At 45.3% G+C, this 19596-nt stretch overlaps 1 protein-coding gene across 1 annotated transcript in view; it reads left to right on the top strand.

Moving 5' to 3' along the window:
* The window catches only part of LOC137650050 (elongation factor-like GTPase 1), a 132023-nt gene that overhangs the window by 67091 nt on the left and 45336 nt on the right, over positions 1–19596 (top strand). The window contains exons 4-7 of the mRNA XM_068383080.1: positions 340–471; positions 8018–8271; positions 9643–9853; positions 10330–10465. Coding sequence (XP_068239181.1) covers positions 340–471; positions 8018–8271; positions 9643–9853; positions 10330–10465 — 733 coding nt within the window. The remainder of the gene's footprint in view (positions 1–339; positions 472–8017; positions 8272–9642; positions 9854–10329; positions 10466–19596) is intronic.

The raw sequence follows: 19596 nt of genomic DNA, 5'->3' as shown, positions 1-19596 counted from the left end.
TTCTCGCCTGGAAATTTTCCACAATTTTCCTGACTGGAAGGGAACATAAATTTTTAATGACTTGCCTTATTGGGATGTAACACACTGTAAAAGAATAGTTAAGTTATGGTAAATACTGGTAAATAAAATCAATTTGGTAATTTTTTAATGAATTGAACAGGATCTGGATGATTTGATGTGAAGATGCATTAATATTCTTTCGTTGCTATTATAGTGAATTTTCTTGCCATGTGTCATATTTTACCCATCTGGTATCAAAGGAGATGAAATTTTATGTCTTAGGCAAAATGTCTCTTATGCATACATACTGTAGTTGTATTCATGTTTTTTTATTTACAGGTTGTGTTACAGCAGGCTTGGAAGGAAAATATACAGCCAGTTCTTGTCCTCAACAAGATTGACAGACTTATCTTGGAGACAAAACTAAGTCCTATTGACTGCTATTATCACATTGCTCAAGTTTTAGAACAGGTATGTATAGTGTTAATTAAATATGTTGTACTTTGCATTGCTGGATTTTAGCAAGCTCAAAATACAAACCACGCTATTTACATTGGGTTTACCTTTCGGAGTAGCTGAAATGACGAGCCAATAGTTTTTAACGAGGGTTAACTACCCCCGCGCTAGTTAGCGGGGGTAGGGGAAGGGATAGCTTGCTACCCCTCCCCCCCACACACCAGTGATTTGCTTCACTTCACCTTTGGCTCCGGCGATGAACAGACGTGTCTGTCCATCGTCCTCGTTGACAGCCGTAATCTTTTTTTGCTTTTTCTTCCAGTTTGTGTGTGTGTGCGTGTTTTGAAGTTGGCCTCACCCTTATTGTTCACTATGCGCAAGTGCCCTGGAATTGCCGGCCGCCCTTGTGGTACTTTTATGTCGGCGGTGGACATAGATCCTCACACCCTTTGCCCGCAGTGTCGAGGCCGACGGTGTGATAAAGAGAATACGTGTAGTGAGTGCAGGGAGTGGTCTGCCTCCCAGTGGGAGAGGTTTGGCCGCCGGCGTAAGAAGAAGTCCAAGAGAGACCGTTCTCCTTCCGGGGTTGCCTTGAAGGAGGAAGGCTCTCGGGACTCTCCTTTCGCCGCCCAAACCTCTTCCGAAGCTCCCCCTCGTTCGGCTCCTAAGGAGAGTCTGCCGAGTGGGAGCTCAGGCCCTAGTTCTGTTTCCTGACCTTGGATTGGGGGAGAGGGCGTCGCCTCCCATAGCGGGGCAGTTCCTCCTCCTCCTCCGGGGGAGGTTGTTGCTAATGAATCTTTGTCTAATGATGATCTTTTTCAGATTTGGGCTTCCCTGGGGCTTAAGGGCCTGCCCTTCAGGGTAGCCCTGATTGACCTTGTCCAGTTTGGGGCCGCTGTTAAGCAGTCGCCGGTGATAGCAGAGGTAGATCCTCTGTCTATCGTCGACGTCGTGGTGACAGAGGCTTCCGACGGGTCGGGTCAATCCTCTGCAGGTACTGTAGTGGATGATGGTGCTGAAGGCTCTCCTCCCCCTTTCGTACATCCTTCAAAGGGGGAAGGGAGTCACGCGGGCTCTTCTGCTGCCAAGCCTCCCTCTAAGGGGAGTGCTTTGACTGAGACTCCCCTTCGGAGGACTGATGGTCCTGACGATCTTCCTCGTGGCCGCCTTCGCCTTAAGGCTCACCGTCCGCTGCGCCGCAAGAGCCTCCCGTCTCCCTATAAGGGTGCTAAGAGGCGCCTTTTTGAATCTTCGCCTCCTTCCTCCACGGGGGACTCTCCTCGCCGTAAGCAGCCTGCAGCTCCAGCTTCCTTAGACCTCTGGGGATCGGTCTCCTACGCCTTCCAGACCTTCAGCTTCTGGTGCAGATGTCCAGCAGCCTGACCTCGTCACCCGACGGGCAACGGTCCCTTCGGGGCAAAGGGATTCTTCCCTTGCGCGTCAGGGTTCCCCTGCGCGCCCTTCTGCAGTGTTAGCGCACAGGCGCTCTCCTGCTCGTCAGCGCTCTCCTGTTCGTCAGCGATCTTCTGTTCGCCAGCGCTCTCCTGATGATCGCCCCTCTTCTCGCCAGCGCTCTCCTGAGGACACCCTTCAGCCTGTTGTTCCTGTTGAGCGGCCAGCGCGCCAGCGTTCCCCTGCTCGCCCTTCTGCAGTGTTAGCGCACAGGCGCTCTCCTGCTCGTCAGCGCTCTTCTGACCGTCAGCGCGCTTCTGATGACCATCGCCCCACTGCTCGCCAGCGCTCTCCTGTGGACTCCGAATATCCTGCGGTTTCTGTTGTGCGCCCTGCGCGCCATCAGTCTCCTGAGCGCTCTAGTTTGGTCAAGGACTCTTCTCCTCGCCCTCGCGATCCTGTTCGTCAGCCTGTTCCTGCGCAACATCGCTCCCGTTCTGCAGCTCGTACTTCCAAAATGCCTGTACGCCCACGCGCCTCCTGTTCCTGAGCCCGTTTGTGAGCGTTCGCCTCTGCGCCCCGCGCTGGCAGTTCCCTCACAGGATTCCACGCGTCGCCCTCTTGCTCGCCAGCGATCACAGACGCATCAACATTCGCCTGCTCGCCAGCAATCTCCTGCGCGTCAACGGTCCCCAGCGCGTCAGCGATCACCTGAACATCGGCGATCTCCAGACCGCCGTGTCCGTGTCTCGGCAGACTTGGTTTGGTCCTCTGATGCGGGCGTTAGTGAAGGCTATGAAACCGGCACTCGCCGATCAAGGACACAAGCCAACGGCTGCCTCGCCCCCGCTGAAGAGAAGGAGAGGAGTGGACTTCGTTGGTGACTTCTCCCAGGGAGAAGTTGGTTCCTAAGAGGTCTGTCAGGAAGGCCCCATCCCCTTCGCAAGCGTTTTCTCCTTCTCCCGAGGACGAGGCTTTTCCGTCCTCGGGTGAATCCAGTGAGGTGATAGTCTCCCCCTCGGCACCAAGGGGGGAGTCCTCTCCTCATGGAGGAGAATCGTCTCGCGCGGAGGGTGCTTTCCGAACCTCTTTGTTGGGGTCGTGTATCCCTCCCAGGAGGGAACCCAAGGACTCCAAGACAATCCCGAAGTCGTCTTCTAGGATTCGCCAGGAACCCGCTGCTCCCCGGGAGAACGTCCACGCTTCGCCCCAGGAAGAGATTCCGGGGACGGGAGACTTAGCTGCCAGTCCGCAAGGAGGAGACCAGCAGGAGTCTGAGCATGCCTTCTGGCAGGTCCTGAGCCTGATGAGGCAACTCAACGGGTTCATGGACCCCGTGATCGCCCCCCGAGAAGGCAAGGACACGGTCCTGGACCTTGTGTTCGAAAGTGGTGTCTAAGCCCCAGCCCTTTCCAGCCAAGGTCAAGAGGGGCGGTAAGTCCTCCAGGGGAGGCAAGACTCCTAGAAGGAGCGGCCGCGGCCACAAACACTAGGAGTGGCAATCCCCCCTCGTGTCCACCTGTGGGGGGATGCCTTCGACGTTGCGTGCACAGGTGGCAGCAACACGGGGCCGATGCTTGGACGATTTCTGTGATCGGCCAATGCTATCGCGTCCCGTTCATAACATCTCAACCTCCCCTGACAGCGAATCCAGTGTCTTTGAGCTCCTATGCCATGGGATCGGTAAAGGGGCTAGCCCTTCGGGCAGAAGTCGAGACCATGCTCAAGAAGGATGCTCTCCAGGAGGTCGTTGACGGCTCCCCAGGCTTCTTCAGTCGACTCTTTCTTGTAAAGAATGCGTCTGGAGGCTGGAGACCTGTCATCGACCTCTCGGCTCTGAACGGGTTTGTCAAGCAAACTCGGTTCAGCATGGAGACAGCGGACACGGTCAGACTTGCGGTGAGACCTCTAGACTTCATGTGCACACTGGATCTAAAGGACGCGTACTTCCAGATCCCAATCCATCCGTCTTCCAGGAAGTACATGAGATTCTGCCTAGACGACAAGACCTACCAGTTCAAGGTGCTGTGTTTCGGTCTCTCCACAGCACCTCAGGTGTTCACCAGAGTGTTCACCCTGATTTCATCTTGGGCGCACAGGAACGGCATCCGTCTCCTTCGTTATCTGGACGACTGGCTGATCCTAGCAGACTCGGAGTCGACCCTTCTTCGGCACCGAGACAGGCTTCTGGGTCTTTGCCAGGATCTGGGGATCGTGGTAAACCTTGAGAAGTCCTCTCTACAGCCGTCCCAACGACTGGTTTATCTAGGTATGTTGATAGACACCAATCTCCACAAAGCCTTTCCATCAGATGACAGGATAGCAAGGCTGAGGAGGGTGGCTGAACCCTTCCTCAGGCGAGAAGACCTTCCCGCCCAATCGTGGTTACATCTCCTAGGTCACCTGTCCTCCCTGGCTCGTCTGGTTCCAAACGGCCGCCTCAGGATGAGATCCCTGCAGTGGCGGCTCAAGTCCCGGTGGAATCAAGGATCCGATTCCCCGGACGTACAGGTCCCGATAGGATCTTTGGAACGGACGGACCTGCGGTGGTGGCTGGTCGACGAGAACCTGCGAAAGGGAGTGAGTCTTCTCGTCCTCCCCCCGGAATTGACACTGTTTTCGGACGCGTCAAAAGAAGGGTGGGGGCGCACGTTCTGAACCAGAGGACCTCAGGCCTTTGGTCAGAATCAGAAAAGTGCCTGCACTTTGGTCAGAATCAGAAAAGTGCCTGCACATCAACCTGCTAGAGTTGAAGGCCGTCTTTCTGGCTCTTCAACAGTTCCAACGGACCCTGGCGGGTCACTCCGTGGTGGTGATGAGTGACAACACCACGGTAGTGGCTTATATCAACAAGCAGGAAGGTACTTTTTCGCAGCAGCTATCCCATCTTGCAGTAGAGATTCTGAGGTGGACCGAAGTCCACTCGATAACACTATCAGCTCGCTTCTTTCCTGGCAAGAGGAATGTGCTCGCCGACAGTCTGAGCAGGGCTTCGCAGATAGTGAGTACCGAGTGGTCTTTGGATTCTCAGATAGCCAACAAAGTCTTGACCTTGTGGGGTTCCCCGACCGTGGACTTGTTCGCGACAGCGTTGAATTTCAAGCTGCCTCTGTACTGCTCCCCAGTCCCGGACCCCAAGGCTCTCTGGCAAGATGCTTTCCAGCAACGGTGGGACAACATCGACGTGTACGCCTTCCCACCATTCTGTCTGATGAGAAGGGTGCTCAACAGGACCAGACTATCGGTCAACTGTTCGATGACTCTGATAGCTCCGCTATGGCATCACGCGGAATGGTTCCCGGACCTTCTGCAGCTCCTGACGGAGCTCCCGAGAGAACTTCCTCCACGACGCGAGCTTCTCAGACAACCCCACTCCAACATCCCTCACAAGGCTGTGGCCTCGCTTCGGCTTCACGCCTGGAGACTATCCAGCGTCTCCTCACGGAGAGAGGCTTTTCGCAACAGGTTGCGGAGAGAATGTCTTGGCACCTGCGAAATTCCTCTGAGGGAGTCTACCAGGCGAAGTGGAGAGTCTTTTGTGGTTGGTGTCGTGGGAGGGGTATCTCTCCACTCGATGTCACTATTCCAGCAATAGCAGAGTTCCTGGTATATCTGCGGGAGGAAATGCGCCTTTCTGTCTCGGCAGTGAAAGGCTATCGCTCAGCCTTAAGCTTGGCTTTCAGGCTGAAGAGCTTGGACATTTCTTCCTCGCTAGAACTCTCTCTACTCATACGTAGCTATGAGTTTACCTGCCCCCAGTCGGAAGTGAGACCTCCTCCTTGGAACGTGGTTCGGGTTTTCAGGGCTCGTAAGAGACCTCCCTTCGAACCATTACGCCAGGCCTCTGATCGCCACCTGTCTTAGAAGACGGCTTTCCTGCTCGCTTTGGCTTCGGCCAAGCGAGTTAGTGAACTTCATGGTCTCTCGTACGACATCGCCCATTCAAGGGGATGAGGGGAGGTAACGTTCAGGTTCGTCCCTGAGTTTGTTGCCAAGACTCAGAATCCTGGAGTGCCGGATCCACGGTTCGACTCTTTCAGGATCGCGAGTCTCCGTTCTGTAACAAGCAACCCAGACCAGCTGCTACTATGTCCAGTGAGGTGTCTGAGGTACTACTTGAAGAGAACAGCGTCCTCGAGTGCGGGCATTGTTTGTAAGCACAGGCAGGACGAAGAGGAGGGTCACCAGGAACACCATCTCGGCTTGGATTCGAAGGGTTATCCACCACGCCTTGAATCCAGACCCTCCTCCGTCACGTCGCCCTAGGGCACACGACGTCAGGGGCGTTGCTACGTCCCTGGCCTTCAAGAGAAACTTCTCTGTGACGCAGGTGCTTCAAGCTGGGGTCTGGAAGTGTCAGACGACCTTCACAGCCCACTACCTGCAGGACGTGACCCACAGGAGCCTCGATACGTTTTCTATTGGCCCTGTGGTGGCTGGACAACAGCTGGTCTAACCTCAGGCTCCTTTATGGACAAGTAGCAGTAGGTTGAGGGCGTTGTTACCTGGTTTTAGTCTGCGTGAATGTAAGAGTATGTCTGACCCTTTCTTCTTTCTTCATTCTCCCCTCTCTTGGGGAAGCAGCATCCTGGTCTTCGCATAGCTGACCTCAACCTCTGCAGGTAACCCATGCTTCCTTGTGCTCTTAGTATTAAGTTTAATACTGTCGCGTCCCCCATACCCTGACGAGGTGGTATTGGGAACGTCCTATCCTAGATTCCTATTTAAAGGTGTCAAGGTCAACTTCATAGGACGAGTCACGCTTTCCTCCACACACAACTTATGTAGGCCACTCGTTTCTAGCAAAGCAAGGAACTTGTGAGGTGCAGGGGCTCCTTCTCTCAAGTGCTACTCACTGGGAGGCGGAGCCCCTGGGTAAAAGCCAAAGTCAGTAAGGCTGGGGACTTTACACCCTTCCTAAGCGGTAAGTCGCCAAATGTAAATAGCGTGGTTTGTATTTTGGTTATGGAACAAATGACAAATTCGGAGATAATTTGTATTTTTCCTAACCATACAAACCTTAGCTATTTACACATATTTGCCCGCCAGCCCTGGCCCCTAAGTCAAGTCCTACCTCTAAGTGAAGTGAAGCAAATCACCGGTGTGTGGGGGTGGGAGGGGTAGCAAGCTATCCCTTCCCCTACCCCCGCTAACTAGCGCGGGGGTAGTTAACCCTCGTTAAAAACTATTGGCTCATCATTTCAGCTACGCCGAAAGGTAAGCACAATGTAAATAGCTAAGGTTTGTATGGTTAGGAAAAATACAAATTATCTCCGAATTTGTCATTTTTATATGTATTTTGAATTTCTTAAAGATTTAAAATAAAATTTATTAAGTTTTTATTATTATTATTATTATTATTATTATTATTATTATTATTATTATTGCTTGCTAAGCTACAACCCTAGTTGGAAAAGCAGGATGATATAAGCCCAGGAGCTCCAACAGGGAAAATAGCCCAGTGAGGAAAGGAAAAAGGAAAATGGAATTTTGAGAAGAGTAACAACATTAAATACCTCCTATATAAACTATAAAAAACTTTAACAAAACAAGAGGAAGAGAAATAAGATAGTGTGTGCTCAAGTGTACTCTCAAGCAAGAGAACTCTAACCCAAGACAGTGGAAGACCATGGTACAGAGGTTATGGTACTACCCAAGACTAGAGAACAATGGTTTGATTTTGGAGTGTCCTTCTCCTAGAAGAGTTGCATACCATAGCTAAAGAGTCTCGTCAACCCTTACCAAGAGAAAAGTAGCCACCGAACAATTACAGTGCAATAGTTAACCCCATGGGAGGAGACAAATTGTTTGGTAATCTCAGCGTTGTCAGGTGTATGAGGACAGGAGAATCTCTAAAGAATAGGCCAGACTATGCAGTGTGTGTGTAGGCAAAGGGAAAATGAACTGTAACAAGAGAGAAGGATCCAATGTACTGTCTGGCCAGTCAAAGGTCCCCATAACTCTCTACCGGATGTATCTCAACAGGTGGCTGGTGCCCTGGCCAACCCCTGCTAACTAGCAGGCTGGGAAGTTGCCACTTCACTTTAAAGTCTTAATGGCTAATCTTCCAGCTTTGTCAAAAGATAATCCCTAATAAATAGCTGTAGATTTGTATTAGTTATGAAAAATACAAATTACTTTCAAATCTGTCATATGTGTTATCTTTCAGGTGAATGCATATATGGGAGAACTTTTTAACACAGCAGTTTTAGGAAAGACAGCAGAAGAGCTCGAAAAACGTAAAAAAGAGGAACGGGAGAGAAGACATTCAGATAGGCGAGTTTCAGAGTCCGAAACAGCTCCAGGGACTAATCAGATTTTTTCTGATTGGGATATTGATGAAGTGGATGACTCTGACCTTTACTTCACCCCTGAACAAGGCAATGTTGTATTTGCCAGTGCATATGATGGCTGGGGTTTTAGGTAAAGCATTTGCATAATTTTTTTCAAATGTTATTTAAAGTTAGCATTATATGATATATTTTTTGTTTGAGCAATATACATTGTTACTTATGATTATTTGATTGTGTTTTTGAAATCATAGAAAATGCAGCAGTCGTAACTATAAACAGCAAACAATTAGGAAAATAAGTAGTTTGTCACATCTTGTCTTCATATACTGTACAGTACCCTGATATTTTTATTCAAGTTTCTATCATTATTGAGACTGTCCATCAAAATTGTCAGATTTATGATAAAAATTCATGTGGAAAATTTAATACTATTTTGCTAATATGAAAATTAAAATCTGAAACTCATTTCTATGAACATGCACTGATATTCATGTTGATTTTCTCAAAAACTAAGTTCTAACAACATTTAACCCCAAAAATATTTTATCAACTGTTTATTGCTTTATAAACTATAAATTCCCTATCTCTTTCTTTCACTGGCAAACTACAGTACCTCCTTCAGAGTGTGGGAGTCGGCAGTATAAACATCAGAGGGTTTATTGAAGTAAATAGAATTTTGATAATAAAACTTGTTTCTATGCTCAACTCGTGTTTGTATACATGACCACCTCTCCACTGACTTGTAATGTCAAGAGGATAGGTAATAGTTTCAATTTCAAGACTGAAGACACAGGATGGCTTGTCAAAGCCATTGCCTATTGCCATCAACAGCTATACTCAATTTTTTTTAATGAGGCGCATTTGCACCGACTCACAGCGGTGCCCTTTTAGCTCGGAAAACGTTTCCTGCTACCTGATTGGTTAGAATTATCTTGTCCAACCAATCAGCGATCAGGAAATGTTTCCGAGCTAAAAGGGCACCCCTGTGAGTCGGTGCAAATCTGCCTCGCTAAAAAGAATTGACTATAGATATTCTCATTACTTTATTAGATGCATAGGTTTATTGTAAGGAAAGAATCCAGGAAATCTTTTCATTTTAGGTGTAAATGTTAATAAAGCCAAGCTTTCAGAGAAGCAATATGAACATCAGATTATTAGGAAAATAAATTTTATTATTAAAATCCTTTTTTTTTTTATTTTATGGAAGATATTTCTGAAGGTACATCACTAACATTTCGTGACTGGAAGCCATGTTATAAAATAATTAGTCACTTAGATAAATTTTAAATTATGGAATCTGCTAGAGGTGGGGAAATTTCAAATAACTCAAGTTATATTATGTACAGTAATTTTTTTAAGTAACAGACATGGCAGATATTCTTGTTTCTGTTTGGTTGTGACAAAATTGAATTGTGACCTATGGTTAATTAACTATTTTTGTTTAGTGGGGCATGTACCTTATTTACTAAAAACACATAATTTTATTCTTTTATCTTTGCAGTATTGCCCACTTTGCTGATCAGTTCGCAAATAAATTGGGAATGAACAGAGTTGTGCTGAATAAAACACTGTGGGGGGATTATTACATTTCATCTAAAGGGGGTGAGAAGAAAATACTAAGAGGGGCTCGAGGTAAACGAAAGAATCCCCTTTTTGTGTCCCTAATCCTGGAAAATGTCTACAAAGTTTATGATACGGTTATGAATAAAAAGGTGTGTAGTATGTTGTTGTGTATGCTTGCATTGGTTTATATAGCCTAATAGAAGATTGTTAAATGTAACTCTACTGAAAAGAGCTCAAATATTGCATAGGAAACTATTATAGAAAAGTACCAGCTAAATCATTTGGTGTGCATATATTCATAGATTAGTTAGACAAAGGTTTTCAACCTAGTTACAGTTACTTTTCTCTGTTAGTAGTTGCAAGTTTCTTATAGACCATGTAATGAAAGATTTTTAAAGTTTACTAATTGTTTGAAGAAGGTAAATAGCTGGCATGCAGGAGTCTAAATTATCTTTTAAGGGTAATTTTTCATGGAATTTTTAATCCAATGTGGTATCTTGCTTTTTTATGATGATATGGTGATTGAGATGGAAATAGTGAATAGTGTTTAGTTTTAAGCAAGTTTTCTCAGAGCTTTTTACATTTCTCTGTACTGTCTGCTTCTGAAATTTTACTGTACCTCCAGGACAATGCTGAACTTGAAAAACTTGCTGGATGTTTAGGAGTGAAATTGCCAGTTCACATTATAAAGTCTACAGATCTTCGATCAAAATTGAATATGCTGTGCAATAAGTGGCTTCCTCTAGCTCCAGCCATTTTAGGTAAGTAATTATTTCAATTGCAGTGTTATATTTCATAATACATTACAGACTTTTTTAAGTTTACTCTTGTGTATTCTATTGTTCTTTTGCTATGTATTTATGTGTATGTGTAATCATGCTTCATTCCAGATGCATTTTATTTGATTAGATTATGATTTTAACATAATTTGTTGGAACATACAGATACAAGGTTAGTTTTGTGAAATTTATGTATAAGCATCTTTGTTTCCATACTAACAAACCTTCCGCTATTCATGTGGATTATCTTTCAACGTAGCTGAAAGGTAGCCATTAGACTTTAATTGCGAGGTAGCAACCCTGCCTAACCACTTGAACGGGTAGGCTGTGGGTGGCTGGGGGTATCCAGCCGCCTCTATATATACTCACAGCAGTAAGAGACGTCACTTTTTCCTTTGGCTTGGTAGAGATCGGACGTGTCCTCTCTCTCCTTGACTGTCATTGGACTTTTTTATTTTGCTTCCTCTTTTCAGGTGTGCGTGTTCTTTCTATGATCGCCTTCATGGGAATGTGTCCATGGCGCGAGGTACTTTCATGTCTTCATTGGGGACTGACCCACACTATCTGTGTCCTTCATGTAGAGGGCATCGCTGCAAGCAGGGTTTGCCCTGAGCAGTGTAGGGAGTGGCCTGCCTCCCAATGGGAGAATTTTGGTCAGCGCAGGAAGAAGGCGAAGCACGATCTTTCTCCCTCAGGGGCGAGGAAAGCCCGTTCTTCTTCTTCTTCTTCACGCACCCCCAGATCTCTTTCTAAAGCTCCTCGCTCGCGCTCTTCTGAGAGACGAACGAGTAGGGGCGCAGACCGACTAACTCCTTGGCAACCCGGTGTACTGGGGTGGTTATTGATTCCCCTAGAGGAGCAACTTCACCTCCAGTCCCTGGGGAGTCAGTCTCCCTTTCAGATTTGTTGCAGGTGTGGTCGTCCATAAGGATTTCTGGACCCCCATCGAAGGAGGAGCTGCTGTGCCTTCTTCAGCGTGGTCCCAGGAAGGACCCTTCTCCAGAACTGTCGACATCTCACGCTCTCTCACGCTCTGGAACTATACGAGGTCCATTTTTCGCCTTCTGGCCCTTCCATGCGTGGATGAGGTGATCGCTCGCATTCTCCTCTCCAACGGCCCCCTGCTGACAACGAACCCTCTCTCCATCATGGGACCACGTCGTCTCCTAACCTCCACCCTTTTTTTCTCCCCAAAGGAACCCGCAGGTTGCAGGCGTAGATCTTCCCGGGACCAGCGCGCCTACAACCAGCAACGCTAAAGGACGAACATCGCCACCGCCTCGCCATTCTTGACACTCTTTCCCTGATCGCCATTCGCAACGATCGGAAGATCTAATGTATTGTAGTTCATCACGATCCGAGCGCTCTTCTCCTAGAAGGCTCTCATGCTCTAGAGCCTCACGCTTACAAGATTGCAGGTCTCGATGCTCTCCTCGGAGGCGTTCCTCTTCACGATGGCGAGTTTCGGGATCGCGTTGTACACGATCACGAGCAAAATCTAGACCTAGGTCCAGACGCTTGCGTTCTATATCTCTGCGATCTATAGTCAATTTTTTTTATCGAGGCAGATTTGCACCGACTCACAAGGGTGCTCTTTTAGCTCGGAAAATTTCCTAATAGCTGATTGATCGGAAGTATTTTTGTCCGAATACCATCATTGTTTTCAAATGATTACCAAGTAATGTGAATCAAAACTTATTTATTAATCTAAATTTCTCCCTTAGATATAGGTTTTGTCAACAAATAATGTTAGATAAATAGACATATTATAAAGTATCGTGATGGTAAATCTAAATTTAATAACATCCGCCGAAGTCAACGACAGGAGCTTGTTTTTGGATGCACGCTGCATAATTTTGTTACTTTTCACATATTTCAACACAAATTGAGAAAAATTACACTAAGAATAAAAAAAAAATGTTATTATAAACTTACTTTGAATACCAGAATTTACTAAAAACGTGGAATTGATAAAACTAACTAATGGTGAAAATAGCGGTTAGGTAAAAGCAAGACTCACATAGAGTGGGTCCTGGGTAAAACGAGCATTCTACTGTCAAACACCAAAGAGAGAATGGAAGGGAGATTGTAACTCGGCGTTGAAATTATGAATTTGGTTAATTGTGATTTTTATGCAATTCATGCAACACTACAGTATCCTCAACCGAAAATATTGCTATCAATAAAATCTAAAATGTTACGAAAAAATAACAAACCCGTTCTGCTCGGACTTCCATCATAGGCCTATGATGTAAGTCGTATATAAAAAGGGATAAGAGAGAGACGTCAGTCGAGATGTTGGAACACACACATATGCATGCGTGTGTGACATCACTGATTTATTTAGCATGTGTACAAGCTTCATATTTTACACAATACACTAGAATCTAAACTATTACGAAAAAATAGAAAACCCTTTCTATACAGACTTATGGTACATCATAGACCTATGATGTAAGCCCATATAGAAAGTGGTTATTTTTTTTTTTAAAGGTTTAGATTTTATTAATAGCAACATTTTCAGTTTGAGGATACTGTAGTGTTGCATAAATTACATAAAAATCACAATTAAACGAATTCATAATTTCACCGCCAAGTTACAATCTCTCTTCCATTCTCTCTTTGGTGTTTGACAGTAGAATGCTCGTTTTACCCAGGACCCACTCTATGTGAGTCTTGCTTTTACCTAACCGCTATTTTCACCATTAATTAGTTTTCTCAATTCCACGTTTTTAGTAAATTCTGGTATTCAAAGTAAGTTTATGATAACCTGTTTTTTTATTCTTAGTGTAGTTTCTCTTAATTTGTGTTGAAACATGTGAAAAGTAACAAAATTATGCAGCGTGCATCCAAAAAAAAGCTCCTGCCGTTGACTTCGGTGGGTGTTGTTATTAAATTTAGATTTACCATCACGATACTTTATAATTTATCTATTTATTTAACATTATTTATTGACAAAACCTATATCTAAGGGAGAAATTTAGATTAGTAAATAAGTTTTGATTCACATTACTTGGTAATCATTTGAAAACAATGATGGTCCATCCATCCATATACCAGGGCACTTCCCCCAATTTTGGGGGGTAGCCAACACCAACAATGAAACAAAACAAAAAGGGGACCTCTACTCTCTATGTTCCTTCAGCCTAAACAGGGACTCAACCGAGTTCAGCTGGTACTGCTAGGGTGCCACAGCCCAACCTCCCACATTTCCACCACAGATGAAGCTTCATAATGCTGACTCCCCTACTGCTGCTACCTCCGCGGTCATCTAAGGCACCGGAGGAAGCAGCAGGGCCTACTGGAACTGCGTCACAATCGCTCGCCATTCATTCCTATTTCTAGCACGCTCTCTTGCCTCTCTCACATCTATCCTCCTATCACCCAGAGCTTTCTTCACACCATCCATCCACCCAAACCTTGGCCTTCCTCTTGTACTTCTCCCATCAACTCTTGCATTCATCACCTTCTTTAGCAGACAACCGTTTTCCATTCTCTCAACATGGCCAAACCACCTCAACACATTCATATCCACTCTAGCCGCTAACTCATTTCTTACACCCGTTCTCTCCCTCACCACTTCGTTCCTAACCCTATCTACTCGAGATACACCAGCCATACTCCTTAGACACTTCATCTCAAACACATTCAATTTCTGTCTCTCCATCACTTTCATTCCCCACAACTCCGATCCATACATCACAGTTGGTACAATCACTTTCTCATATAGAACTCTCTTTACATTCATGCCCAACCCTCTATTTTTTACTACTCCTTTAACTGCCCCCAACACTTTGCAACCTTCATTCACTCGCTGACGTACATCTGCTTCCACTCCACCATTTGCTGCAACAACAGACCCCAAGTACTTAAACTGATCCACCTCCTCAAGTAACTCTCCATTCAACATGACATTCAACCTTGCACCACCTTCCCTTCTCGTACATCTCATAACCTTACTCTTACCCACATTAACTCTCAACTTCCTTCTCTCACACACCCTTCCAAATTCTGTCACTAGTCGGTCAAGCTTCTCTTCTGTGTCTGCAACCAGTACAGTATCATCTGCAAACAACAACTGATTTTCCTCCCATTCATGGTCATTCTCGTCTACCAGTTTTAATCCTCGTCCAAGCACTCGAGCATTCACCTCTCTCACCACTCCATCAACATACAAGTTAAACAACCACGGCGACATCACACATCCCTGTCTCAGCCCCACTCTCACCGGAAACCAATCACTCACTTCATTTCCTATTCTAACACATGCTTTACTACCTTTGTAGAAACTTTTCACTGCTTGCAACAACCTTCCACCAACTCCATATAACCTCATCACATTCCACATTGCTTCCCTATCAACTCTATCATATGTTTTCTCCAGATCCATAAATGCAACATACACCTCCTTACCTTTTGCTAAATATTTCTCGCATATCTGCCTAACTGTAAAAATCTGATTCATACAACCCCTACCTCTTCTAAAACCACCCTGTACTTCCAAGATTGCATTCTCTGTTTTATCCTTAATCCTATTAATCAATACTCTACCATACACTTTTCCAACTACACTCAACAAACTAATACCTCTTGAATTACAACACTCATGCACATCTCCCTCACCCTTATATAGTGGTACAATACATGCACAAACCCAATCTACTGGTACCATTGACAACACAAAACACATATTAAACAATCTCACCAACCATTCAAGTACAGTCACACCCCCTTCCTTCAACATCTCAGCTTTCACACCATCCATACCAGATGCTTTTCCTACTCTCGTTTCATCTAGTGCTCTCCTCACTTCATCTATTGTAATCTCTCTCTCATTCTCATCTCCCATCACTGGCACCTCAACACCTGGAACAGCAATTATATCTGCCTCCCTATTATCCTTATCATTCACCAAACTTTCAAAATATTCCGCCCACCTTTTCCTTGCCTCCTCTCCTTTTAACAACCTTCCATTTCCATCTTTCACTGTCTCTTCAATTCTTGCACCAGCCTTCCTTACTCTCTTCACTTCTTTCCAAAACTTCTTATTCTCTTCATATGACTGACCCAATCCCTGACCCCACCTCAGGTCAGCTGCCCTCTTTGCCTCACGTACTTTGCGCTTTACTTCCACATTTTTCTCTCTATATTTTTCATACTTCTCTATACTATTACTCTGCAGCCATTCTTCAAAAGCCCTCTTTTTCTCTTCCACTTTTACCTTCACTCCTTCATTCCACCATTCACTGCCCTTCCTCATGCTGCCTCCAACAACCTTCTTGCCACATACATCACTTGCAATCCCAACAAAATTTTCTTTTACGAACTTCCACTCCTCCTCTAAATTACCAGTTTCTCTTACTCTCACCTCGTCATATGCCATTTTCAACCTTTCCTGATATTTACTTTTTACCCCCGGTTTTATTAGCTCTTCAATCCTCACTACCTCCCTTTTACATCCACATACTCTATTCCCCCACTCTTTTGCTACAACTAATTTTCCTTCCACCAAAAAATGATCAGACATACCGTTAGCCATACCCCTAAACACGTGCACGTCTTTCAATCTTCCAAACATTCTTTTAGTTATCAACACATAATCCATTAATGCCCTTTCTACTAGTCTTCCATTTGCCACTCTTACCCATGTATACTTATTTTTATCTTTCTTTTTAAAGAAGCTAGCACTTATTACCATCTCTTGTTCAACACACATGTCTACCAGTCTCTCACCACTCTCATTTTCACCTGGTACGCCATACTTCCCAATGACACCTTCTACCTCTCCAGCGCCCACTCTAGCATTTAAGTCACCCATAACAACTACATAATTCCTTCTACCCAGTCCTTCTACACACCTAGTTAATTCATTCAAGAACTCATTCCGCTCTTCTTCACTTTTCTCACTACCTGGCCCATACGCACTGACAAACGCCCAACATTCCCTACCCAACCTAACCCTTACCCACATTAACCTAGATGATATCTCCTTCCATTCCACTACTTTACCTGTCATCCATTCACTCGGCAATAACGCCACACCCTCTCTCGCTCTTCCCCTTTCAATCCCAGACACTCTACCAGACATTTCACCAAACATCACTTCACCTTTTCCTTTCATCTTTGTCTCACATCTTTGTCTCACTCAAGGCCAATACATCCATCCTTCTACTTCTAAACATACTTCTAATCTCACATCTTTTACTCTCTATCGTACTACATCCACGCACATTCAAACACCCCAAAACTAGAGTGCGGGGAGCAGTCACTCTCCCCCCAGCTCCATCTCCTTGTCGATGTCTCGCAGGAATTTTATACAGGAGAGGGGGTTCCCAGCCCCTTCGGACAAAGATACTTCCGACCAATCAGCTATTAGGAAATTTTCTGAGCTAAAAGGGCACCCTTGCGAGTCGGTGCAAATCTGCCTCGATAAAAAAAATTGACTATAGATCACGAGAACGGCGCTCACGGGGACGACGCTCCCGTTCATGAGGGCGGCGTTCACGCTCGCGAGGACGATGCTCCCGTTCATGAGGGCGGCGTTCACGCTCACAAAGGTACTATTCACTAGAACGACGTTCACATTCACGAGGCCGACGCTCACGTTCGCGAGATAAGCGTTCACGCCGTTCTCGAACAGGAGCTAGACGCTCCTGTTCACGAACATCTCTTTCACGATCATGAAACGTGTGTTCGCGATCAAGGTCTAGACGTTCCTCGTCTAGAGGTAGAGGTAGGCGCAAGCACAGTCCATCAGCGCTTAGCCCCTCAACCAGACCTTCTACCAAACTACCTCGGACTGGACCTGATGATGAGAATGACCATTCCTCAAACAGGCGTCCAGTTAAACCTCCAGTGCCTTTCACCGCCTGGGGAGTCTTAGCGAAGGGTTCGCCTATGTGATGCTTGGAAACGCGTCCCGCTGTGACACATTCTCCAACAAGAGTAGTCTCTACTCGGAGGCCTCCTCTGCCGACTTCATCGGACGTAGGTGCTTCTCTGAGGTAGCAGGAAGGTGTTAGATCTTACTCTTCTTGTGTGGCTTCTATTGTTCCCGTTGCAAGCACTTCTGCTTGTGAATCGTGTCTATTGATGCGTGAAACTCATGATTTTGTGCGTGAAACTCGCGATTTTTAGATATTTAACTTAGCCGGTGAATATATAGCTGCAACTCTGTTGCTCGACAGACAAAAAACTGTACAAAAAAACTCGCCAGCGATCGCTATACAGGTTGCGGGTGTGCCCATCAGCGCCAACTGTCGGCCAGATACCAAACTCCATGTAAACAAAGACTCAATTTTCTCTCTGTCGACGTGTCGACAAGACGTACTTTACTCGCTGTTGAAACCTGGAGTTTTTCCCATCATCTTTGGTGAAGTACTATATTCTGGTTTGAGCTTTCGCAGTGCAGGTGTTTCATCTTCATCTTAAATCTTGAACTCGTTTTGGATAGATTTAATTTTTGGTGACAAAGAGAGTATGGACTTTCTTTGACTTTTAAATGGCCGACCCTTCCCTTAGACGGAAGTGTGTTTAGGCTTTTAGTAATTATCTTATCACGTTATAAATTAATTATAGATTTTCCTCTTCGATTAACTTTCCATTTATAATAAACATAAAAAATAAATTTTAATGTTTTGTTTATATGCGATCTTCCTGAGAGTAGGCGGTCCTAACTTGGAAACCGAAGTTAATCAACGTTGAGCCCTTTAAATCGTAAATAGCTTTTAAAGAGCTAAGGATTTAAAACTTTTTAAATGAAAGATTTTATGAAAGAATTTCTTTGATTAGTCTTCGTACTGTTTTCAAAGATGAACTAACGTTTAGTTTATTTATGCTACGCAGTTTGCGCTCTATCGTTACGATAGAGAGAGAGTGTATCACGGTTTCACTTTGCAGAAAGAGTAAATCGATTCTGACGTTTTGTTCATTCTTCTTTCAAAGCTTAAATGTTTTAAATTCTATTTTAAAGGAACTTTTTAATTGAAAAACCTTTCAGTTTTTTCCTTTGGTCAAATAACATGTTTTTTTGACGAAACGTAATTGGGCTCTTCTCTTAGGTGCGAAATCAAGAGAGAAAGAGAGAGAGAGATAGAGACGGAGGGAGAGAGAGGAGAGAAAACGTTCCGTTCAAGCGGGTAACGTTGTTCTCGAGTTACTCTCGTCCCTAGTCTCTGTACGGGGAGAAAGGATAAAACGTTTTTAGTTTTATTCTCGTCCTCAGGCAATGTACGGTGAGAGATTGAAAACGTAGTTTTGAATGAACTAGTGTTTATTCTCTTCCCCAACCACTGAATTTTTTTATCTTAAAAGATGTTTACTGTTTTTTTGCTGGTATTAATGTGCTTGCATTATACGCCTGATTTCGCATTTACTACCTATTGATGAGGGTAGAATTGCGTGCTTCAGGTAGAAATCAGTAAAAGTTTCGATTTCAGTGAAGTAAGTGCAAAACAGAAAATCGTAGTGATAAAGGGATATTACGCAAAGTGTTACAGTGTTGCGTCCGAGGGTTCGTCTGTTCGTGCCTGTCGTTTACCTAGTCCGGGACCTCTTGCAAGCTCCCAAGCCCAGGGGAGTAGTAATGTCGTACGACTTATGGGTTCGAGAGGCCTTGATCAGCGAACAGACGTTTCCCTCTATGGTATCGGGTGTATCTTACCAAGATCTCCCCTACCATAAGGCGAGAGAGACGTTTTTCTCCTCGTCATCCGAAGGCTTTTCGCATAAGAAACCTGTAACAAGGTTTCGAGACCCTTAAGCGAAAGTCAGTCCTTTCAGGACAGGTCCAGCGTCCTGGTTGCAGCCATTAGGACAGCTCTGACCCTATGCAGTCATCGGAAAACTGCTCGCCGCCTAACAAAAGCGTAACACAGACTCCGAGAGTCTTTTTTGTTGGCAAAGTGTTGCGGTCACAGACGTTACCCTCGTCTCTTACCGCAACCATTTCCGTTGATCCTTAATGGGTTGTACGGCAAGACATGCAGAATATGCTTGCCTCCCTTATGGAAGACTATTCTGCCGATTAGTCCGTTGAGTCTAGCCGTTTATCTCATCGATATCCTGGCTTTCAGCCAACCTAACGTTCCTTTGTGTATCCTGTTGACGTTGGC

This window comes from Palaemon carinicauda, chromosome 11, assembly GCF_036898095.1.
Source record: "Palaemon carinicauda isolate YSFRI2023 chromosome 11, ASM3689809v2, whole genome shotgun sequence".
Lineage (NCBI taxonomy): Eukaryota > Metazoa > Arthropoda > Malacostraca > Decapoda > Palaemonidae > Palaemon > Palaemon carinicauda.
This window is presented reverse-complemented; position numbering and strand designations above follow the sequence as displayed.